Source organism: Parasteatoda tepidariorum, chromosome 10 (assembly GCF_043381705.1).
Source record: "Parasteatoda tepidariorum isolate YZ-2023 chromosome 10, CAS_Ptep_4.0, whole genome shotgun sequence".
NCBI classification, from domain to species: domain Eukaryota; kingdom Metazoa; phylum Arthropoda; class Arachnida; order Araneae; family Theridiidae; genus Parasteatoda; species Parasteatoda tepidariorum.
In genome coordinates this window covers 150107-175156 of record NC_092213.1, presented here as the reverse complement: position 1 = coordinate 175156, position 25050 = coordinate 150107, and the positions used below count along the sequence as shown (strand labels likewise).

General features: G+C 30.4%; 1 protein-coding gene across 2 annotated transcripts; it reads left to right on the top strand.

Annotated features, from left to right (window-relative positions):
* Positions 1-2317: 2317 nt before the first annotated feature.
* On the top strand, positions 2318-23600 carry LOC107448836 (putative inorganic phosphate cotransporter; the record flags this gene model as incomplete). 2 transcript variants are annotated; one of them, XM_043055880.2, is given in 10 exon segments in its annotated part: positions 2318-2382; positions 3767-3978; positions 6138-6371; positions 9156-9339; positions 12461-12585; positions 13296-13445; positions 16120-16252; positions 17644-17799; positions 20232-20317; positions 22064-23600. In XM_043055880.2, coding segments are annotated over 10 exon segments (1452 nt in total). In that variant the 3' UTR covers positions 22211-23600.
* Between the last annotated feature and the right edge of the window lie 1450 nt (positions 23601-25050).

Sequence of the window (25050 nt, the reverse complement as noted above, 5' to 3'; positions counted from 1 at the left end):
GGTGAATGTGGGGGCCCAAGACATGACTTGAAAGTCACTCGACGATTCGACCCCTATGACATGGTGCATTATCTTGTTGGTAAACACCATCCCTTGCAGGAAAAACTGTTGCCATGAATGGGTGAACCTGGTCTGCAACTATGTTCAAGTAGCTTACAGACGTCAGGGATTGTTCTAAGAGGATTATGGGTCCTAATGTGCCCCATGAAAACCTGGGGCAGCCCATTGATATATATATATATATATACCGAAGAGCCATTACATTATGACCACGGAACCCACTCATGACCACTTAAAACTACTCTTTTTATCGCATGTGTCATAAATGCAGGTATTTGTTTTAATAATTCAAAGACTTAAAATTAATATAATCGTTATTATCAGGAAGCACTTTTAATTCTCTAAAAATTATTTAGTAAAAAATTCTCATATTTATTAGAATTTATCTGTAATCAAATTCGCAATTAGGGATATTTTTATAGTCGCAGTAATAACTCAAAAGAACATATTCCAGTTTAGAAAATGGAAAGCTATTAAGAGAATTATTGGTAATAATCCACGAAAAAACTTGTTTAACATTGTTAATAATTTTATTTAAATAGTCAGAGAAAACAGTATCAGTGTTACATACATGGTGTAGCGTTCCAACACAAAAACGCCACCACTTGGCGATAGCAGCGCCACTTATTCCCTCCGATATTGTTGGAAGATGTACTGTGAGCAAATAAACGATCAGCCTGAATAACTTTTGATCTAATGATCGGATCTTCACGTTCTAGGACTCTGGCTCGAGGGGTTGACCTCAAATATGCTAATTAATAACTGCAGACGATATTTTAAGTTACGAAATCAGACGCTAAAACGTTATTTTTCTGAATAAACATACCTTTTTTGCTACGTATTTGGTTCTTTGGATAGCCGCAATCTGAGATAAATGGTCCAAATAGTTTGATCAGGAGTGCGCTCTAAAGTTTGGACCCCTTAATGCTAATTTCACTTTTTGCGTATTTCACTGTATCTAGAGAATTTTTTAAGAGAGTTGAAAAATTTTTTTACACAATTATAAAATTCATTTATCCTAAGATGACACAATGTAAAAAAAAAAATTTTTTAGTAAATATTTATTATTTTTCATTATTTTATTTATTAATGGTCGAAAAATTTAATTCAATAATTTGATTATCATAAGGTATAGAAATTTTTGCATCATTTCAAAGAATATAATTTTACACGGCAAAATGCACGTAATCTACGTTCGAATATTTTCTAAGAAATAGAATTTTAATTGTTTGACTTTAAGATATCAAGATATTTGAATAAATATCTGACTTTTTCAAGTCGCCTGATTTGCAAAATTTTCTGCAATCTAACTTAAAAATATATTACTCAATTTAATAATAATTTTTTAGCCAGGTTTTTAACAATTCAATGGAATGGATACTAAGTGCCCCCACTTCTCTGCTATATAAGACGGGGCAGGAAGAAGGTCATAATACATTTCAGATTATGATGCGATACGCTAAGGTCATATGAGTTTTGTCTTGCGTTGCATGCGTTGCGTATTTTCAAGGGAAAAGAAAAGGTTATATGCATGCATATAAACGTATACATTTTTTGTACATCCAGATGTAAAATAAACTTAACTGAAAATATTATTTTGGGAAAAAATCTGTAGCTTTCGATAAAAAAAACTAATTTCAGATTTGAAACCCCCACACCCGAATTAGGTGAGATCGAGTACTTGTATAAATGTAACAAAAAGTTTGTTCCCCAATGTAATAATTTAGATAACACTTAAAATTTAGCGACGCTTAAAATTTAGGTCGAAGTAGTAATGAATTGACGGTGAGTGAAAGGCTTTTTTTTTTTTTTTTTTCATATCTGTACTCGCGATTAGTGACATAAATATGTATTTTAACACTACTCTAACATATACGTCAGGCTATTGTTTTTATTATTGTTTTGACATTGTCTAGAATGATAAATAAAACTTATTAAAATCAGGAAAGTGATGTAATGTTGTTTTCAACGTATTATGCTGAAATCAGTTTTACCTGTTATCAAACTTTAAAGATAAGAAATTTTATTTCGCCTCGCAATTTATTTTTTTATTAGAGCAATAAAACGCTAAATTTTATTGCATTTCAGGGGTTGCGCCAACTTTTAATGCTTTTAAATTATCGTTTCAACACTAGTTTCATTTCGAAAAACGAAAATAATACTTCAAATTTTGTAATCGGGATTTATTTTATTATTAAATCATACATTTTAAATTTATCAAAAAATAATTTTTTTCGGAAAAAAATACATTTAATAGTTTAGTTTAAAATTTAACTTAAAAAACTGAATTTAAAATAATGAAATCAATTGATGATCCATCCGGTAAGTTGAATTTATAATTATAATTCTAAATTACACCCATTTAATTTCCAAAATATTTGAACTGTTTTACGTCCATCGTATTTTAGTGTTTTATTTTAATGACTGAAATCTTGAGAATGTCAACTTTCTCCGGCGAATGTCAGCATTCACTTAATCGCTTTGGTGAATTCTAAAATATTTGTTTCATCCGATTTGATATGAATTTATTCGCTGATATAATATTCATACCTGCCAACTTTTAATTCCTTCAATCACGACTTTTCCCAGTGGTATTAAAATGGAATTAAAATTTCAATTTTAAGCAACGAAATACTTTGTAATTGAAAAAAACTTGAGCTGAGAAAGTTGACAGTTAATAATATATATGCGTAAGTTTTTTAAAACTAGTGGTGATCAAAATCATTTAAAAATTAAGTTTATAAAAGGAAAAATAGTATATATTTACTACCACTTTAAATGTAAAAATGAAATTTTACGCCAAATGCGTAAAAGTTGGCAGGTATGAATATTATATTTATTCGATATTTTAATATCTGCTAAGGGATTGAATAGGAGAAACATCAGTGTTGGGAGTACCAGTTAAATGCATACAGGGGAGTGGCACTAGACCTTAAAAAAACATTAATGTAGGGCATACCGGGCAGTGGCACTGAACCTTAAAAAAACATCAACTAAAATATTTTTTAAAAATCATTTGAAAAAAGAATCCTGCCCCTCAAAAAGTTGAAACAGTACCGGAGTTGAATTAAATCAGTGATCTGTTAAGCTAATTTGAATTGATATTCAGGGTTTAGTTGATTCGAGCTAACGAACGGGTTAATAATAAACGAAAAAAAAACTTTTTTTTTTTCATTTCATCTCTACAAGATTTAAATAATTGAAATTTTATCAATTTCTTGAAAAAGTTTCTCATCCCACAAACAGTTAATTTCGTCTACTTTTCCGTCAAAACAATTATCTCGAAACACATCTTGATTCTATTTATTTCGAAACAAGACTTTTGCGCGTTTCTATTTACTTCATAAACTCAGCTGTTACATCTACAATGTTTCCTCTAAGAAAAAAAAAGACAAGTCATATCATATAGATATTTCACTGATAGACTGCGTTAAAATATTAATGAAGCATTATTTATCTTTTCAGCCCTTGTAAAAAACTGTACAGCGCAACACATTTTTCAGGCTTATTTATTGAAATGATTGTATAAAATGAAAATAAATTTCAGCAACAAAAGAAATACAAAGGTCTATATATATATTCGCTTTTCGAAAACATGAACTTTTTTTTCCTGTCTGGATGTTTTCTGTTTAGATTTTTTTCTGTTCCGTTTGTGCGTATTATTCTTGTGTTTCCTATATTTTAGAAATGACGTACTTGCTTTCAGAAATCGCCAAATGCAGTGTGCCAAAGAGATACATTGTAACACTGATGGCATTTTTTGGATTATTTAATGCATATTGCATGAGAGTGAATGTGAGTGTGGCTATCGTAGCTATGGTGAATCACACAGAAAATGCAAATGTAAATAAAAGCATATTGGATACTGAATGCCCGGGTTTAGTTGACGTGACATTACCAGTAGAAGAGCCTGTAAAGGTGAGTTCATTTTAAATTGGAATTGACATTTTTGAAAGTGTTCTATTTAAATATTAATATTTCTTGAATAAAATTTTAATATTGCTAGCTTAAATTCTATTTCTGTTTTCAAACTATACGTTTTTTGGTTTTTATTTATCATGTATATTATTTTTCAAATATGTTTTTAAATGTATCTTATGAAGTTACTTTTATTTATACTCAAACGAGTTTTTTCACTTGAACAGTGCACAATAAAAAAAGTACCAACCACTCCGTATAACTTCCTATCCTAATAATCAGATTTTCACGTTCTAGGAATCAATCTTAAAGGTTCGAAAGGGTGACCTCAAATATATCAATTATCTAGTTTATAGGTATATATGGTAAATATAGGTAAATATGGTAAATATGGTTTGTATTGTTTAATCAGGAGCGTGGTCCAAAGTTTGAACCTCTTAATGTTAACTTTACTTTTCGCGTATTTCACCAAATCTCGAGAACTTTTTTAGAGAATTAAAACAGAAAATTGCGTACAATTATAAAATTTGCTTATCTGAAGCTAATTCCGTGAAAAATATGACTTTCAGTATTTATTTATTATTTTATTTATAATTAGTTGTATATGTTATATTGTGTTTGAATTGTAAGGTACACACTTTTTTTTACATAATATAAAGAATGCTATTTTTAATGACAAAATACAAAATTTCAGCAAAATCGAATTTTATAAAAATGTAGGGGGTCAGATATCCGAATCCGACGGGAAAAAAAATGCTTATTTAGAGAAAGTGCGTTTATTAATCTGATTTCTTAATAAAATATCATCTGCACCAATTAGCATATTTAAGGTCATCTACCTGCTCTAGCATTAGGATTGAATTTGAAGTTCTGATCATTAAGTTAAAAACTATTTATGGTGGTCAACCATTTTTTTTGCGCACTGTACATGTTATATTGTGATTAGAAAAAAAAATCTTTAATTCATAAAGAAGCATTTGTTTATAGGGTTGGTAAATATATCTACCCCATAAACATGCCTTTATTTCGTGATATTTAGATACTATGTTTTAGAAATATTCAGGATAACCACGATTTGTAAAAACAGACATACAGAGAAGCCAACTTCACTTTTCGAAAATTATTTCATAAACTGTTGAGTAGTAAAATATTGAACTGTAACCCTAAATGTTATAGAACTCTGTTTAATGTAGAAATTTCTTTATACCACCTATCACGAAAAATAATTTATTTCGAAGAAAAATAAAAATTTTGAATATATATACAGTGGAACCTCGCTAACTCGAACCTCGATTTCACGAATTTTTCAATATCTCGAAGAAAAAAAAATTCCCTTCAAATTTCCTATACACTCAATGTTAAAAAAAAACTTGATTTCACGAATTTTTTTTTCTAATCCCTCGATAACTTGAAATTTTTTTCTATAAATAGAGTAGATTTTTTTTCTAAAACTAAAAAAATATTACAAAAAAAAAATAAAAAATTGAAGAATGGCTGACAAGGCATGGAATGGTGTGTCTTCTTCTACGATAATGAATGGCTTCAAGAAGTCTGGATTCATTAAAGATCACGAAAATAGTCAAACAATCAATATCGTTAATTCTGCTGAAAACTACACCGAAAATGATTGAAACAGACTGACCGGACTCATGAAGCTTGATGACATGGAATTTCATGACTTTGTAAACGTAGATGATGCAGTAACAGTGTATGGTCAGTGGGATGACAATGATACCATCGCTCAAACGAAAGCTTCTTGTGAACTATCAGAGGAAGAGGATGAGGAAATCGAAGATTTACCGCCTTTGTTACTAACAAACAAGCACTTTCCGCCGTGGACACTGTAAGGAGATTTATTGAGAGGCAGCCGAATATGTCAGAGGAGACATTTAAAGCTATAGTCCACTTAGAAAGTGTTATAGGCAAACTTTCTTACACATCTCTAAAGCAAACAACAATTGAATCTTTTTTTAAATGAAAGTGTAAAAAGTGTTTTTAGAATAAATATGGAATAATAAATAAAGTATGTAAAGAGTATTTTTCTTTGTTCTACCATCGATAACATGCGATTTTCGATATCTCGAATTTTTTCTCCTCTCCGTCCAAGTTCGAGATATCGAGGTTTGACTGTATTATTAAGTTTTGATTTTATTTACTAGGGAGAGCGTTACAATTGGAATCCTACCCAACAAGGATTCATCCTGAGTGCCTTCTTCTATGGGTATTTCATAGCTATGCTACCTGGTGGATATGTCGCCAAAAAGCTTGGCGCCGTCAGAGTATTTGGCGCCAGTGTACTATCCACAGCAATTCTGACTCTACTAACACCACTAGTAGTTAGTTGGGGTCTTGTTCCATTCCTTGTGCTTCGGTTTCTGGAAGGGATTGGTGAGGTAAATAGTAATAAAATATGTTTTTTCTTTAACTTATGTTAAAGGTTTTAAAAACTTTCTGAATGCAATATAAGTGTTATTTGGAAAAACAATATGTGAGCTCTGCTATGAAGGTCTTGACGGGCGAATAAAAATGCAAAAAGTGGTGCCTAATAAAGTTCACAATTCTAATAAAAAAAAAGAATAAAATTTTCCAGCACATTTTTTTGTCTTTACTATTAAAAGTGATTATTAAGAATAATTTTGTTTTATATATGAATGATTTGAAACGAGTGTCCTAGTTGTAGTTACAGTTCAATAATTAAAGAGATAATAAATAAACAAAAATGAATTGAGTTTCTACCACTTCTTGTATTTCTATATTATAACAACTGATGAATTTTCAATTTATGACTACCACTGTTCAAGCCTGTATCCCTGTAATTTTGAAACTCAATCCGGAAGACAAGGGAACTCCTGGATGAAGTATTGGGAAAAATTTTGCCCTCGTGGAGAACGTTTTGAGGGAACTAACCCGCATTTGCTTTACATGGAGGGGAAAGACATGAAAACTTCCTACCGTTAGCCTACCGCCAAGGAAACTCTAACATATAATCCGTTTACCACTGAGGATAATTTACGTCATCACTGTAATCGGTGCAAGGTGGCTGCGGAGTTTAAATCAACCAGCCATTGTCTGGATTCAAACCCGATACGCATCGTTGGAAGTTGAGAGCTCTATCCGCTGAGCCACTACGGTTCTCTTGCATTTTTAGTTGACTGTGGCATCCCTGCGTTATAAACACTTAGCACGCACCCCGCAATGGCTACGGAATTTTCGCAGGTTCAGAAAATATTTTACCCAGAGGCAATATAGGTGATACAGGGCTGACAACAACTGTACTTTTTGCAAAATATTTTATAGTGTGGTTAAAATCGCATTTCATTAGAAATCTTAAGTTTTTAGATTAAAAGATAATTTTGCGAACATTTTAAATGCCTCGTTACGAGAGCTGGAAAAAAAGTTGCCTTCCGTATGAATTTTTCAATCATTTGCATATAGTGGCTGGGAAAATAACTATAATTCAAATTTGCGACTAATAGCCATTATTTTGAATTTATGACATTGTGTGATTGCGGTATTCTTTGTTTGACTAGATGTTTTTGTAATGAATTAGGTTAGGAAAAAGATAATGCTTTGCAAGTTTGAGATTGTAAAAAAATATATATATTTCCTCTCCCGTCGAAGATTTAAAATTTTAAAGTCGTTTCTTTAAAAGTGTAAGAAAAGTGCGTTTTAAGTGGTTTGTCTAAAGAAAACTATAACATCCCAAAGTTTTGTTTTGCTATATTATTGTCTAAAGCTGCCTTCATGTAACTTGATTGCTGCTTTTAAGAGTTATGTTCTGTCAAAGTTTGTGAAAAATTCAATTTTTGCCCTTTTTCTTTCCTGAAACCCTTGATTAAACCACAATGCCTCGATAATTTCTTTACTGAATAATAAAATTCGCTATTAAGATCTGCTACACGGCGCTTTCCTAGGATTTTGATTTCCGTGCTTTAGTAGATATAGCCAATCAAATTTTCAAAAAATGCAAAATCTGATTTTTTTTGTGAACTTCATTCGTGCTTTAAAATTTACTCTTCAAAACATAACAGATATGTCCGTTATCGAGAATTCGATAAATCATCATTCGATGCATATTGTTGGAATCCTGGTCATAAATTCAAATTCAATAATGCCAAAATTGTGTCTACTCCAGTCACAACAGCTCATCTTGAATCTTTGGAATCTTGTTTTATTTCTATCAATGCTGATTCCTTTGTTAACGACCATAGTTCATCACAACCTCTCCATAGCATGTGGAAATTCATTTTACCTTGATTTGCTGCTCTCGGCCACTGTGGTTTCTATTGTTCGGTTTTTTATATTTTTCTTTCCTCTCTATTACTATTCTAGTTTTTTTTTTCTCACCTTTATTTTTCCATTTTTGTTGGCATTGTTACATTTTTGTTTCAAATCTTTTTTGTTTTTTCTCATTCACGTTTGACAAGTCTTGAAAACGGGCGCCTATTTTTGAAGTGTTTGAAACATGTCTCCTTTTATTTCCTATTTGTGAAGTTAATAAAGTTTATAATCAGATAATATACAATATTTTGTCACAGAAAATCGAAGTTTGGAGCAGGAAAAATGAGTTGTAATGGTAACTACAAAATAAATTTGTAAATATTAGACAGATTTTGCTAGTTTTTTAAAAGGTTTAGCATGACTTATTCTTTCTTTTCTTTATTTAACTAAAATTGGGTGCCTAGGCCGCGCAGCGGCCCCTAACCCATACACCATGAAATATTTACAAGTTGAATAAAAAACATTTTGATTTATGCAGCATTAAGGTAGCATGACTTATAAGAAAAAGTGGTGAATAATATTGCCTACGAATTACTTAGAAATAGTGGTGGATAAAAATCTACTAAATTGAATTTATTAAACCAAGAATCCCAATTAATAAGCTACCACTTGAAAATAGTATATAAATAAACTAATTTGAGTGTTCTATATTGCATTAATTTCTTCAAATCATTTTAGTAACGATAATAATATAAAAAAAATAAGAAATTTACTAAATTATGTGTTTCTAATAATCTTAGCTTTGCCGGTCAGCGGTAACCCTCGTGGTGCTACGAACAAACTCAGTGCCGGTCACCGGTGACCCCCATGACATTCAACGTATTAATGAAGCGATCTTAGAATCTTTCGATATGAAATTTATATTCCTTTCAGATAATCGAATCTTTGTTCCACAGGGTGCCTGCTATCCTTCTGTCATCGCCATCATCAGCAACTGGTCGCCAAAACTGGAAAGAAGTCGAATAACTTCGATCATATTTACGGGTGCTCCCATAGGCAATGTATTCTCCTTTATTATATCAGGTCTGTTGAGCAGTTCAGATGTTCTGGGTGGATGGCCGTCTGTCTTCTACGTATTTGGTAATAAATACCTAGCTCACATAATTTTTATTGAATACCTTAATTAGTTGATAAATGCCATTCATTTTCTCCCCTAACTTTATTGAATATTTTAGTTAGCTGGAAAATGACATGCATTTTCCTTTCACAACTCTGATGAATACTTCAATTAGTTGATAAATGATATGCATTTACCTTTCAAACTCTGTAGAATACCTTAGTAAGTTGATAAAGGCTATATGCATTTACCTCTCATAGCTGTGCTGAATATCTTAATTAGTTTATAAATGACATGCATTTACATATCATAACTTTATTGCATATCTCAATTAGCTGAAGGCTATATTTTATAAATCAATCGGATTTATGTGCATGCTTGGTTCAGATAATTTGTACTTCATCTGTCAGTTGAAAGTTAATTAAATTTGATAAGAGCTTTTGTCTATAATAACTTCGGCGTGGTAAACTGCTGGCTATCAAAGTTCGTCAAAAATTATAAACTTTGATATAACCTAGAATGCGAGTCGTGAAGGAGATAAGTTAAAAACATAATATTAATCACAAGTGATCTGTATAAGTAAGTTAATTTAAAATAGACCAAATAGACCCCTAGACGTCTCTGTGAATACCAAATAAACTTATTGGAGACCGGAAAATTGGGTAAAAATTAGAAAAAAATTCCATTTAAGAAGAGGCAATTTTAAATATTTCGACCAGAGTCGACAACTTTTTGGAGCCGCGCAGTTTTTGTTAATTCTTGTAACCATTAAAAAATGTGCTTTTTTGTGTAAAAAAAGAAGTTCTGTTCTTTACTTATATTTATTTATTTATATTTATTTATTTATATTGTTCCATTTACATTTATTTATATTGATTTATTTATTTATATTGATTTATTTATTAATATTTATTTATATATATTTATTTNTAGTATTTATCCTCGTGAAGCTATTCTACCGTAAAATACTCGAAAAGATTAACTCTGCATTAAGTTTGATCCTGGATGCATCTATTTATTTATATTTATTTATTCATATTTATTTATTTATATTTGTATCTAAATAAATAAGGTCTGCAACAGCTGATGACTGGAATATATTAATAACAAAAATCTAAATATTTAATATGAAGTTGATTTTGCTATGAAAATATATACAGACTTATTTTTAACATTCCATTGCAAAATAAATTAATTCTTAGTCCTATTTTATTTTTTATTTAATTTTTTAGGAAAACATTCCTGAAACAAATGCTTTAAAATTCGAGAATAAGTTTTTGAAGAGTTGTGAAAACTTTGCGAAGATACTGTAAAAATATTAATTCCTAAAAATTCCTACAATACTCGCGATGTAAAATAATAAGAATAATTTTAGCAATGTTACTGTAAACGACCGAATTTGGTGGATATTGGTGGAATCGTTAATCAGATTAATTTTTATCAAAACATCACTAGTGTGGGATAATATTTCTGAAATATATAAGGAAAAAACTTCTGGCAAAATATATTTTCTACAAGAAGAAGAAAGAAAAAAAATAAAACTGGATTGTTCATTTGAAACGGCAGATGTGTTTCTACGTCATGGAATTCAGAGTCATGATTTAGTCTATGCTTCCAAATTACATACTGAATTTAAATTACATACTGAATTTTGAATGCAAATTAGCATGCCATGAATAATTTAGAACAAATATGTTTCCACGTCATGAAATTCAGTATCGAGATTTACTCAATACTTCCAAAATACATACTCAATTCGTCAAATTTAATTTTAAATGCAAATTAATTAGTTAAAAAAATCTTCTTTAATACTAACTCGAATTTTGCCTCGATTATTCAATTACTAAGAATAAGCAGAGAACATGTTTTAAAATGAAGTTAAGATAAAATTGTGTTAAAAAAATGATATGAAATTTAATATTGACAATGTTCCTGTTTTTAAGTGCTTTGGAAGCACATCTATTAAAAACGTACCTCGTCATTCGCTGGAGAAGAGCCGGGGTCATGAGTTCGATCGTGGCAACCAATTAAAAAAAACAGGCATGAATACGCAGTATAATGCACTTTAAATATGTCGTGACTGAAATTCCTTTAATTGTCTGCGGTGCGGAATTTTCATAACTGCCAACTCTTTGAGATTAAACTTTATATTTTTAATGTGTCAGAAATTTTTTTTGCAGACATACTCCATTCTTGTTTTAAAATTAAATTTAAAATTATTTTAACTAACATATATTTATATGACGCCCGGTGGCTGAGTGGTAGCGCTTCGCGCTCCGGTGCCACAAGTCCTGGGTTCGATCATCGGGCCGGGCAAAGTAGACTCAGCCTTTCATCCCATCAGGGGGTCGATAAATGAGTAACAAGCATGCTTGGGAACTGAACACTGGGGGTTTCGCGTTCGGCTGACCACCTAATTGGAGCATCTGCTACTGCACCCCAGACCCCAAGGTCAAGAAAACTGAGATGGGCACGGTCGGCCTTGGCCCTATATGGACTGTCACGCCACTGAGTTTAGTTTAGTTCTCTTATATTTATATAGCTTAAAAATATATAAAGAAGACTTGCTAGTTATCTTATCGCTTTCTAAGTGATGACTAAAAGTGAATTAAGTATTTGCCTTCGTTTTTGGAAGAATGTAAAAGTTGCAGGTATGAAGCTTGGAGAGGGGTGGATCAGCTCAGACGCTGTTCACGTCATCTGATCTCGGTTGAAATTAAGAGGCACTCCTGCCATGACTATTAAAAGTGGAGCCCTGGTAACAAAACAAAAAACAGATTTTAATTGCTTGACCCTGGATCGGTGTGTGTTTTTGTTATAATATTTGATTCTTGGCTTATCAAATAAGAGTTAAGTTAATTTGACCATTCACTACCAAATGAGGCAATTCTTTTTTGATAATCGAAAAGAAAATCGTTTGAAACTATGTAATATGGAATGTGGTTCATTTTAGCGACAATCAAAATCTATTTAATGAGAATTATCTTCATATTTTGAAAGATTTAACTTTCAAACATAGACTTAACCACATTGAATTAGGCAAATTTTGCTACATCATTTCGTAGGAAGCTAAGTTAGTCCCAAATTGTAAAACGCGTATAAAAAGATTTTAGATGAATTAATTCAAAATATTGACAATTTCAGGTGCCTTGGGCGTAATTTGGTACATCATTTGGGCATTCCTCATTTATGAAACACCCTACACACATCCAAGTATTACAGAAGAAGAAAAACTTCTATTTAAAGGTGAAATTAGCATGAGAAATAAGGTAACTATTACATTTTATTACCTTTGATGACAATGATTAAGTCATCAAAAATAAAACTTGCAGGAAAAAAAGCTATCTCGGTGGTGGATATCTCGCATATACAAATAATTACTTTACTCATTGGAGTATGAACCCACATTATCTAGACACTTTTAACCATTTAAGAGGCAGGTTGTTCAGACTCTGCCAGGCACGAAAAAGAAATAAAAATTATTCACAAATGCTAATTTTTTAATAAATTAAAAAAGACATTTAATTACAACATCTTAAAAATGACGATGTTTTTAGTGTAGGTAATAAGTTAGATAAAAAAATCCTATAAATTTATTATCAAAAACTTGCTTAGTCATAAATTTTACTCTCTCCTCTTGCTTTGGTATTTAAATAAATTATTATCCATTGTGAATTTTTGAGGAAATTTTACAATGTGAATTTTTGAGGAAATTTTACAATGTGAATTTTTGAGGAAATAGGGCGTGGTAAATAGAACTATTTTGCATATTCGTTATTGTCATCTCAAGGACATTTTTTATATAGTTTGATGTTATTTTTCAAATGATAAAGCCACGAATTTGAGGTGAAAATAAAAATAAAACTCAACAGTGGTACCCCCTATATAGAAATAACCAAATGATAATAATCTTTTTAATGTTATATAAAAATGTTGTAAGTCTTGGTAAATGCTGTTTTATTCCTTTTTTCTTTCTTAGGATCTAAAAGTTCCATGGAAAAGCATTGCAACTTCTATTCCATTCTGGGCTGTGGTGGTGACAAATTTTGGACACATGTTCGGATTCAATATTATGATAACTGAAATTCCAACCTATCTCAATTCTATACTTCATTTCAACATCAAATCCGTAAGGCAAATCAATTTAATGTCTCGAAAATGCTGATTTAAAAAATTAATTAAAGAAAATTTAAAGTTTCCTGCTTTCTACTCAAACAAAGAATGACTTTACTTTTGCAAAGTTTCATAATTAGTCATCAAGTTCGCCAGAAGATGACGCTGCTGAACGGAAAAATAAACTATAAAGCAACGTTTTTTGTTGCATATCAGAAAATTTCTGCAGAAAATTTAGCAAGAGGTGTTTGCTAGTTTTACGCTTATATTGCTCCATGTTGTCGCGTTAAATGGCGGCGCCATATCTTTATAAACTTTGTAAGTAATTTTTAAGCTTGGAGAGAAAAAAAAATTCACTTGGTTTCCGAGCAGAACCAACGCCTCCTATAACTGAAAGCCTCCATACGGTTTTTTGTAGGTAGTCCGTTCAGACCACTATGAAGGTAAACCAATTAATTAAAGAACCATTTAATATGAATCTATTAAAAATTAGAAAGTGGTAGCAAATATATGTCTAAAAATTTGTTTCATTTATGAATGTAATTGGTTTGTTTTATTTACTCGTCAACCACTACAGATTCTATTCTCAAATATATATGATACATTTCTCTCATTTACTTTTAAAATATTTCACCTTTCAGTTGCGCTTCGGCGATTTATTATTTATTTCCACTCAGATGAATTAGTTGGAGCCCCTAGCGGGGCTGATGCTAAGATAACCAACACATATGAGTATGAGAATGAGTACTTTTAAAATAGATTTTTCATGTACATTTTTATTACTTGTAATTTTGTCATTGCCTAATAATGGCAAAGTGCAATTTTTCTTTTCTCAAGAACTCATTTTGTCATGTATGTTTCTAAGTTTAACTTCAAGATGAATGGGAAAAGGGCCGTAAGGCCTCAGATGCCCAGTTCCACTACAACGAACGAACGAACTTTTAAAATAGAATTTGGGTTCATGCGCACAAGTGCAGAGATACATTTTAAAGAGGTAGTTTTTCAGTTTAATAAATTTTAAGTTTAATAAATTCAATTTAATAGATTTTTATCCACCACTATTTTTAAATAATTCGTAATATTGATGTGTCATGCTATATACCCTTTAAAAAGCAAGCAAAAATAGTCAAGTATTTGCAAAGTTTACTTTGTAGTTATTTACCGCTTTTTTAATTATTTTGGCGTGTCCGGAGCAGTTGGCATCTCTGAAAGTGGTTTGCTTTTTAAATAATCTGCGCAGACAGACTACTTATAAGATACCGTTTGGAGGCTTTCTGACGTAGGAGGTGATGACAGAACGCAGCAAATCGTACCTTTTTATCACCTTCCAATTTTCTTCTTTTGATTTGTCAAATTTCTTAGGATCTTTCAGACACCCGGTTAACCTTTTCAGGACGGGTGAGTCATAAATATAGTGGTAATAAATCAGAATCAGGATAGTAAAAAATAAGAAGCGGAAGCCTAAGTTTGGGCATAGCAAATTTGGCAGACTTTTTCTTGCTTTCACTTTAAATCTAACACATCCAATCCTAGTGCGTTAATAGTCTAACTATATAATTTTTAATTCGAACTAAGTTGTGTTTTAATTCGAATAGTTGTTTAATTCGAATTAAATAAAGCAAACTATTATTATCCCACCCATAAATAAACTGCTATAAAAATAGGTTGGCTACCAGTTTTATCTTTTTTTGTCCTGATTATCGACAACCTGAGAATGCATATATGACTCACTCGTCTCGAAGAGGTTAAAAGAACACTCTGAAGCGTTAAGGGGAAGTCTTATCAATTAGACTACCGGTCATAGCATTGTTTAACTAATTTCCTTCGATTGTGACACATTTAATTCATTTTTTCCCCATCGTTGCTTAACAATGATTTTGTTTGAGGAGAAATCCCCATTAAACAGCACAGATTTATCCCTTTTAATGTCTAGAGTGAAAATCTATTAAGGAATCTTATATGTTACGACATTGTTTAATCACGCTTCACACGTAAGTAACTAAATATAATTTCTACAACTTCTTGGTAGTTAATGTAATGTAATTAAATTATTAAAACTATTCAACTAAATATAAAAATGTTCTAGCATGCATGATTTACCAATAATTTATTAAGTGTTTAAATTCATTTCTCATTTATTCCCTTACCGTAACAATGTGAGTCATCTGTTCGAACAATCAAAATCTTTGCAAATATTTTGCCCAAAACTTCATTTTTAAAATCTCAGCAAATGTTGTTAGACAAGATTAAGACAAATAAAAATATTTTTTGACAAATTTTTATTATATTTTTGACCAAGAATTAATAATTCAGAAATACTAAATTTAGATGAAAATATTTGTTCAGTTTTCTTATATTTCGAACTAAACAACCCTTAAATAAATAATAAAGCAATTATTTAAAATTAACGCGTGTTTAAAATAAATGAGGTGTACGACAATTTCTTTAATTTTAAAATGATTAAATGTCAAATTTGTAATTTTTTAATTTAGGTTTTCGAGGTTCAATACTTATTTTTTTCGGTAACTTATTATATTTTATGGTATTATAAATTTCCCAAAACCTTAAATTACACTTTTTTCTATTTATGTTTAAAAATTTTTTTTAAATCTTATGGATACAAATATAAGTTTAAAAAAAACTATGACAGAACTCTAATAATGTACGCTGATTAAAATGTTTGTTTATAGAGTGGAATTTTGGCGTCTTTACCCAATATTTCTGATGCATTGGGTGCATGGACTGGAGGTTTCATATCAGACAAACTTCGGTCATCAGAAAAGTTGAATATAACCACAATACGTAAAGTATGTAATTCAATAGGTAAGAACATGTTTTTGTTCAAATATACTGTAGTTTCATAAAATAGATCAAAAAGATAAAATGATAATAGACATTGAAAGTGGAACTGTTTTAAAGAGATAAGTGAAAATAGATTGTAAAAATAGATCAGTTTCAAAAAGATAATTAAAAATAGATCAGTTTCAAGAAAATAAGTGAAAACAGGTTGCAAAATTAGATCAGTTTTAAAAGGATAAGTGTAGGATAGGTTGGAAAAGGATAAGTGATTAAATAGATCCATTTCAAAATAGTAGATTGTATAAATACAAAAGTTTCAAAAAGATAAGTGAAAATAAATTAGTTTCAAAAAGAAAAGTGGAAATAGATTCTGAAATTAGATCAGTTTCAAAATGATAAGCGATAATAGATCAGTTGCAATCCTCCATATATACTGCTGTGTTTCATTCAGTTAAAACATTACCGTTAAGTTTAAAGGTCAATTCTCTATCACTTTCTTTTATAAAAAAAACTTTTACATTAGTGTAAAATGAGGCGTGTTCTTTCGCAGACATAGCTTTCAGGTAGACCTAATACAAAATTTATTTTCTCAATATAAAGAGAAAAAATAATGGTCTAATACAATTTCTTATTAATGTCGATACATTGTTATTGACCAAAAGAAAAACATTCGTTAATTAGCAAAGAAGATGTAGAAATCTTATACAAACTACCTGAATTTAATGAAAATTTTAACAATATTTTACCTGCAAGCTATAACTTACCTGCAAATCTTTAAATTTAAAAATATGTATCTCTTTATTATTTTGGTTCTACTTACGTTATAATGACCTTTAATTTAAATGAATTGAAATTAGTTAACCATCATAATGTATATATATCATTTTTGTTATATAAACTACTTTTAATATATTTTCATTAAAATGAAAAGTTACAATCGTGAAAACACAATTTATGTTGATCAACACAAATGAGATTAGGGAAAACAATATAAATAAATAAAAGAGTTAATAATATATATTTCGTTAGCGTTTTATAATTATTTAATGGTTAGTAAGTTATTACTTTTTTTAAGAATTTTAATTTAATAAATGTTACATAATAAATTTTAATTTTCATGAAAATAAATTTTATTTATAACCCAATAACGCATGCGACTGAAGTAATTATTAAAAATTTGTCTTTGAAAGTGCAAAGAAACCCTAGGAATTTATTCAAGCATGATTATTAAGAAATGACTTCTTCGATAAGTATTTTATGAATTTTGTAGTGCGTTAATGTAGTCGTAATGATAGTCGAGAAAAATTGTTGGCTATAAAATTTATCCTATCAAAGTCAAATTCATTATTCAATTTTAATTAATTTATAAAATTAATTAAAATTGAATAAATAAATTAATGTCTTCCTACACGTAGCTGGATTTGTTCCCACAATCTGCATGGTGGCCATAGCTTTTTCTGGCTGTCATTCTGTCGTCATCATATTTTTGCTTACTTTCGGACTATTTCTGAATGGATTTAAATATGCAGGATACACAGCAACAGCAGTTGACATGACACCTGATTTTGCAGGTAAAAATTACTTCTTTTAATGATCCATCCAACCAGCGATTCATACATGATGAGTCATTCATACATATATGTATGAATGACAAGCAAATTAATTACATTTCATTAAAAAAGCAACTATGTTTTATTTTCCCATTTTTTCCCAATTATTTCCATTGAAAGGCAATATGCACGTAACTTCTGTTAATTTGGAAGAAATGGCCTTGTAGGGTATCAACCACTATAAAAATATAATTTTAAATTCAGTAGTATATAAAACTTGTTAACTCAATTGTTCAATAAAGCAACTTTTCTTAAATGATGGTTGACTTTAAAACGCATATAGATTGGCAACAAAAAAAGCTTTAATATTGAATGTTTTATTGATTAAGATTTAAAATATGCTCATCTATACACTGCCTTTTTATAAAATAATTTGACAAACTGAAAAAAACTTAAAATTTATTTGTTTTAAATTTCGAAACTAATTTTAAGTAGGCACTACTTTAAAACCTCCTGGAGACTAAGAAATAAAATAAAAGTTTTATATTCCTTGCTTGATATAGTAAATTTGTTTTTAATACAGTGCATGAAAAATCCTAAAGTTAAGAGATTTTCGTTGCATGTTTTAGTCTAAGAATTAAAAATGTTTCTAAATTTTACATACTATGTAGTGTACTTGGTCAAAATACCCAATTTAAAATAAAATAAAACAGAAAAAATACAGATGGCAACATACTACTTTGAAATTCTGAAAATTAATTTTCACAAATTTTTGTACTTGTTGCAAATTTCTCAACAGATGGCGGTGCTGGCGGCTTAAAATATAAAGAAAATTCTACTAGTTAGATAATTAGAAACCTGCAAGTGACATCAGTCTGTATATCGATTTTGATTGGCTGTTGAAGCTTGATATTTGTTTATGTTAATGATTGTTCTTCCCACTCTATTTCGAGTAAACCTAGCCCGAAAATATGAATATTCTTAAGTGGCACATTGTAAATTCTTCCACAAAGAAAAATTTGATTTATTCTTACTTAACCCGACGACCGGCACGAAGCAACGTAGAACATAAACAGACTAATTATACAATGAAGTTGCCAGATGAACAAATCAAAAATTATCACGGCTAAAATAAAATACATAAAAAAATAACAAATCTAGGTTTAATAAAGTATGTAGATAAGAATGAATTATATTTAACAAATTCCATATGTGATAANTATCTCGAGGTAGCGGGTTCGAATCCCACCGTAACCCTGGATGTATTCTTTGTGATGTCTTTCTCTGAATTGTTCTATCTGTATTTTCTACTTGACAATGACTTATAAGCCTATATTGAGCACACAAGTCAGCAAATGCATGTAATTTCAATAAATCAATAAATAAGTTAGATTCCGTCACTAACGATCCACAAAAGAGCTTCTTTCTTTATTTCGTTTCTAGGCGCAAGGCAGAATGTAAAAAAACATAAAAAACAGTAGAATTCTAAAGTAAACAGAAAACGAAACCTTGAAATGTGGGCGTGGCACTTTTGTTTACTTTTGTTTTATTGCTTTTAAAGCACTTTAAATTTATGAAAATTAGCAAACCTATATATTTTCTTAATCAGAAAAGTATAGGCTAATAGATGATGTAAAATTCACAAAAATCAAATTTTTGAAAGAATTTTACTTCACTGTCCCCTTAAGTGACACATTGTAAATTCTTCCGCAAAGAAAAATTTGATTTATTCTTACATAACACGACGACCGGCACGAAGCCACGTAGAACATAGACAGACTAATTATACAATGAAGTTGCCAGATGAGCAAAACAAAAATTATCACGGCTAAAATAAAATACATAAAAAAATAACAAATCTAGGTTTAATAAAGTATGTAGATAAGAATGAATTATATTTAACAAATTCCATATGTAATAATGCGCAGTATTTAATTTATTTCACGTTAATTAGCATTGTTACTTGTGTGGAGAAATTTATCTCGACCTTAGCAATAACCAGAATACAAACGAATTATTAACAACCAGCTGAGGCTGAGGTCATAAGTCAGGTGACTGTGTATTAGTGGTCTTCTCAAGTTGCAAGTACCCAATTCTACATGAAATATCTCGGGCAACAAGTAATATTGATCACAAACTGCGTCACATTGTTATCAGTTATGATTATTATTAATAGATTGTTTTAAAGTGTTCCTCGGTAATTGTCGCTACCTGTTAACGAAATTCGTAACGCCAGTTGAAAACTGGTACACATAAACTAACATGTTTCTTAAGTAGAATGCAGGAAACTGTGCATTTCTTCAATTGTTTTTTTCAATTCATCGGTCACTTTTGCTACACGACAAAGTAAATCTAATGCAGCAAATAAAAGAAAATTTATTCTTATTGTTTTCACGTTGAATTTTTGCTAATCCTTATTTTGTCATTCAAACTTTTTTTTAAAAAATTTTTAGGTGTAATATATGGATTGACTAATGGAATAGGAAACCTGTCAGGCGTTATAGCACCCACTATGGTTGGAGCTATCATTTCAAATGGGGTAATGCTGACAAACTTAATAATTTTTGCTAAAAAAATATTTTTCCTAGTATTTGTAAGAAAAAGTAGATTAAAAGCATTAAAGTTAACAAAAATTAAAGAAAAATTTCCCACAATTTAGAATATTATGCAACAATGTCAGGACTTTGCATAGAATTTTTTAAGTTATTTAACGTGTTATAGTGGTTACTATACTTCAAAATTTATTAAAAAAATATCGATTATTAAAATAGAAGTATTGCAAATCTCTGGCAAAATATTTCACAAAATACATGTAAGTTTTCAGGCATATTTAATGCTTTATCTAAAGTTCTTATAATAAACAATTATTTTTCCTATTTCTCACGGAATATTTCTGTCTATAAAAAAAAATGTCATTTATTTTTGTATTTGTTATTGGCGGTGTTTTAGGATGAAAAAATATTTTGAAAAAAAGAGTAAGAAAAATCACTGAGCTACTTAATACAACAGATACGAATTACGGTTCCGTAAAATATCCACAGTGGTAGGCGAATCATGGGTTAGAATCCCCTAGCCACCGGTCTCATTGTCCAGCTAATTAGCCGTCAAACTAATTTTCGTCGTTCTCCTCTCCACATAACACAAATACGTGTTAATTCTATCAAACCGCGATTGCAATATTTTTCAAATACTCGACTCAGAAGTTGTCCTTTGTCTTCTGGGTAGGGTTCAAAACCTACCTAGAAGACAAGGCGCAACTACATGCAATGCTACGGAGTTGAAAATCGATAATTGTAAACTCAGAATCGGGTCGGCTGTACCACGCCGGTTATAAAAATATGAAAAATAAAATTAAATAAAAATACTGCAAGCAATGATCGGGATTGGAAAGCGGTTGTGTTGTGACAGGCGGATTAACCTTCTAGTTAATTAATATATACACTCTATAGCAAATAAATCGACGCACCAAGAAGGAGTTGTCCGATTGAAACGAAAATTAGTGGATAGGAAGACAATGTACAGAATAGTAAATGATTAACATTTCAAAACAATTGAATAATTTATTGCAGAGTTACAGTAACAAGTTCAATAAGGTGTTGACCCGCCTCTAGCCTGGATACAAGCTGCCACACGGCGTGGCATAGACCGATAAAGCTCCCGGATGGTCTCTTGCGGTATTTCCTGCCAAATTCGATCCAATTGTCGAACGAGGTCATCAACATTCCGTGCCAGATGCAATCGCCTTCCCATCATATCCCAGACATGCTCGATGGGAGAGAGATCTGGTGATCTGGCAGGCCAAGGAAGAGTTTGACAAGCTTGCAGACAGTTCATAGCAACACGTGCCGTATGTGGTCTGGCATTGTCCTGCTGAAAAACCAGCCCAGGGCGCTGCAAAAGGAACGGTAGCAAAACAGGTCTTAGGATGTCGTCGACGTACCGCTGTGCAGTAAGTGTACCTCTAATGACGACCAAAGGGGTCCGGCTGTCAAAGGAAATGGCACCCCAGACCATAATGCCTTGTTGAGGGCCGGTGTGGCGTGCAATAGTGAAGGCAGAATCCCCCCTCAGCCCTGTGCGTCTCCAAACACGTCTTCGATGATCGTTAGGACACAGTTGGAAGCGGGATTCGTCGCTAAAGACTGTACGTCCCCAGTCGGAATCATTCCAGCCACATCTGTTCAAAACATTCATGCATACGAAATTTCAAAGCAATCGGATGATTGCTTCTTGATGCGTCGATTTTTTTGTTATAGAGTGTATATAATTTCTCTTGTAATTTCAGGTTACCATAGCAAACTGGAGTAGAGTCTTCTGTATCACAGCAGGAGTTTATTTTTTCACAACAGCATTCTTTGCTGTGTTTGCCTCTTCTGAGTTGCAGCCCTGGGGAAAAGCAGAACCAGAAAATCCAAAGGAAGAGAAAAGTTGATGTTAAAGACCAAAATTAACTTGAAATTGATATTAAAAGGCTTATAAATTTCAACCTTTGGAAAATTCTGAATGTTCAAAAATAGTTTGAGAACTTGTTAAAACAAATTCACACCTTCATTACTGCAAAAAAAAAATTATAATAACTAACTTCTCTATCAAAGCAAAGGGGGGATTTACTTCTTAAAAAGGAAAGAAAGAATACACTTCTCCACTAAAGCAAGAAAAAAAGGAATACACTTCTCCTTTAAAGCAAGAAAAAAGAATACGTTCTCCATTGAAGCAAAGCAAACAAATACATATGTATCTATTAAAACAAGAATAAAAGAACACCATGAAAAGAACACTATGAATTTCACCATGAAACAAAAATAAAAGAATGTACTTTTCTATCGAAGCAAAAAAAAAAAAAAACATTTTGACGAAAGGATAAAAGAATACACTTTTCTATTAAAGGAAGTAAAAAATTACATTTCCACATTAATGCAAAAATATATAATTAAATACACTTCTCCATTGAAGAAGGAAAACAGAATACACCTCTCCGTTAAAGCAAGAATAAAATAATGCTCTTTTTCATTAAAGGAATCCCTTCTCCATTACAGCAAGGGAAAAACGAATTATCTTCTCCATTTTGTATCTAATAAGAAAAAGTATTCTGCAGGGTATTTCGTAATGACTACCTTGAATATATATCTTTAGAATCCTTGTTAAAAATGTCACTATTTAGGAAAAAAAACTGCAAAACATCAAAACTCGTTATGTCACCATATGAAATAAAGACCTTTAAACCATAAGGCACTAAAACTTGCTCCATTGCATTTGAAAACAGAAATATGTTTAAAGACCTTCATTTCGTCTAACAACTTAAATAGTTTGGATATATTTAGTTCCCCTGTTTCTCAACAGTAGTTAGTTTTATTTCGGCAGTATTTTTGTATCTTCCTCAATTAAATATTATTTAGCAACAACTAACGCGTATATATTTTTGACAGAGATTCAAAAACATATATATTGAAGATCAGGATCACAAAATATTCTGCACCTCTATGTGTGCAGAAAATATCTGGTAATTTACAAAGAACATTCTTAATATATTGCACTAATTGAAAGAAGAAGAAAAAACGTTGCCTGTACATTAGTTGATTGAACGCGAATTCAGATACATGGTTTGAAAAATATTGAAGTTACATTACTTTGCTGTACACAGAATATAAGAACTGCTTCAGAACAAGTGCAAAATAGTGTGACGTTATTAAAGCCTTGGAAAATCCAGTTTTAACAGACGAACATGGAAGAAATGACGTAAGACTCATCAAGATAATAACAATTTAGTTTTTATTTGTTTGTTGTCATAACTAATTAATAAAAACTGAAATGATTAACCCTCATTCAAAGTGACTTATTCTATTGAACGTAGAAACTGCAAGCATATTGTCGGGCAATTCAAAAAACAACTTAAATGCTTCTCGATTGATTCCGAGAAAAGTGCCTTGACAACTATTTCCCTTCCATTGCTAATGGTCTGAACGCTAAAATAGAATTTTAGAACAACTAATAAAACAAAATTTATTTTTGAAAGTAATTTTTTTGCAATGCTTATCATACAAAGATGCAAAATATGTGAAAATCTCAATTTTGAATTTTTCGTCGCTTACGTTAATTTTTCAATTGCACGGCAGCATAGGAGTCTTAAGGAGTTCACCTGACAGCAACAGAGTATATCGAATAATGTATAATTATGTTTTTACTTAAGTTTTTATATTAATCAGTTTGAAACTTAAAATTAATGAGAATTTAATAAATATAAATGTATTTAATTTTTAATTAGCTTAATTACATCAAAAGTAATTAAGCTAATTAAAATAATAATAAGATATAAATGAAGTTTTGAAGTATTTTGCTTTTCATTTCAATTTTGTCAGCATGCATTGTAGTGTGCGACGAAGAATACAATATACCTTAAATTTTCCAGCAGTTGTATGGAGAAAACAGTCAACAAGATGCAAAGTTTAATAACTGTTAATTAATATCTCCTACAAAGTTCATAGAAATTTAATTAAACTTAATTAAAAATTTAATTAAAATTAATTAAAAATTTGATTAAAATTAATTAAAAATTTAATTAAAATTAATTAAAAATTTAATTAAAATCATAACGTTTTGAACTTTAGGAGATTTCGATCAAATTTCAGCCCTGGTACAAAATTTTTGTAATCAGAAAAATTTATAAGAAAGAAAAATTAACTTTCATAAATAAATACTTACATAATTCTTATATTTCCCCTTAATCAGCCCTAACTCTACTCAACTCCTATTTAATTTCCATACCATCTGTTTTAGTTCTTTAATGGCGAAAATTTTGGTTTTCCATGCAACTGTTTATTTTTTTTCCTTTGTTATTTATTTTTATTTTATTAAATTTTGAGAAATGCTCCATCCGTACAATGGAAATTTTGTTAAAAATAAAATGTAATCAGGGTTTTTGATCATAGAAAAATTATTAAGGATAACAGGAAAAAATTATAGTTTTTCTTCTTATATAAAATTTTCATTCTAATTTTCACATATATATAAGAGACTAGTATCCATATAAAGGAAACCCGAAATTTTGAAGTTGAAAGCAAAAAGAAAACTAAACAAAAAAAACCTATATTTTAAAAATAAAATTTTAATTCATTTTTACATTTAACAGTATTTTATGAAAAGATTGCCGAGCAATGACAAAAAAGACAATGAAATAAAAAGTGTACAAAAACATTCAACATCTGAAACTTTAGATAACTAGATCTTACAAACTATCTTTCAGATTCGTCCTTAAATAAACTTCATGATTCTAAT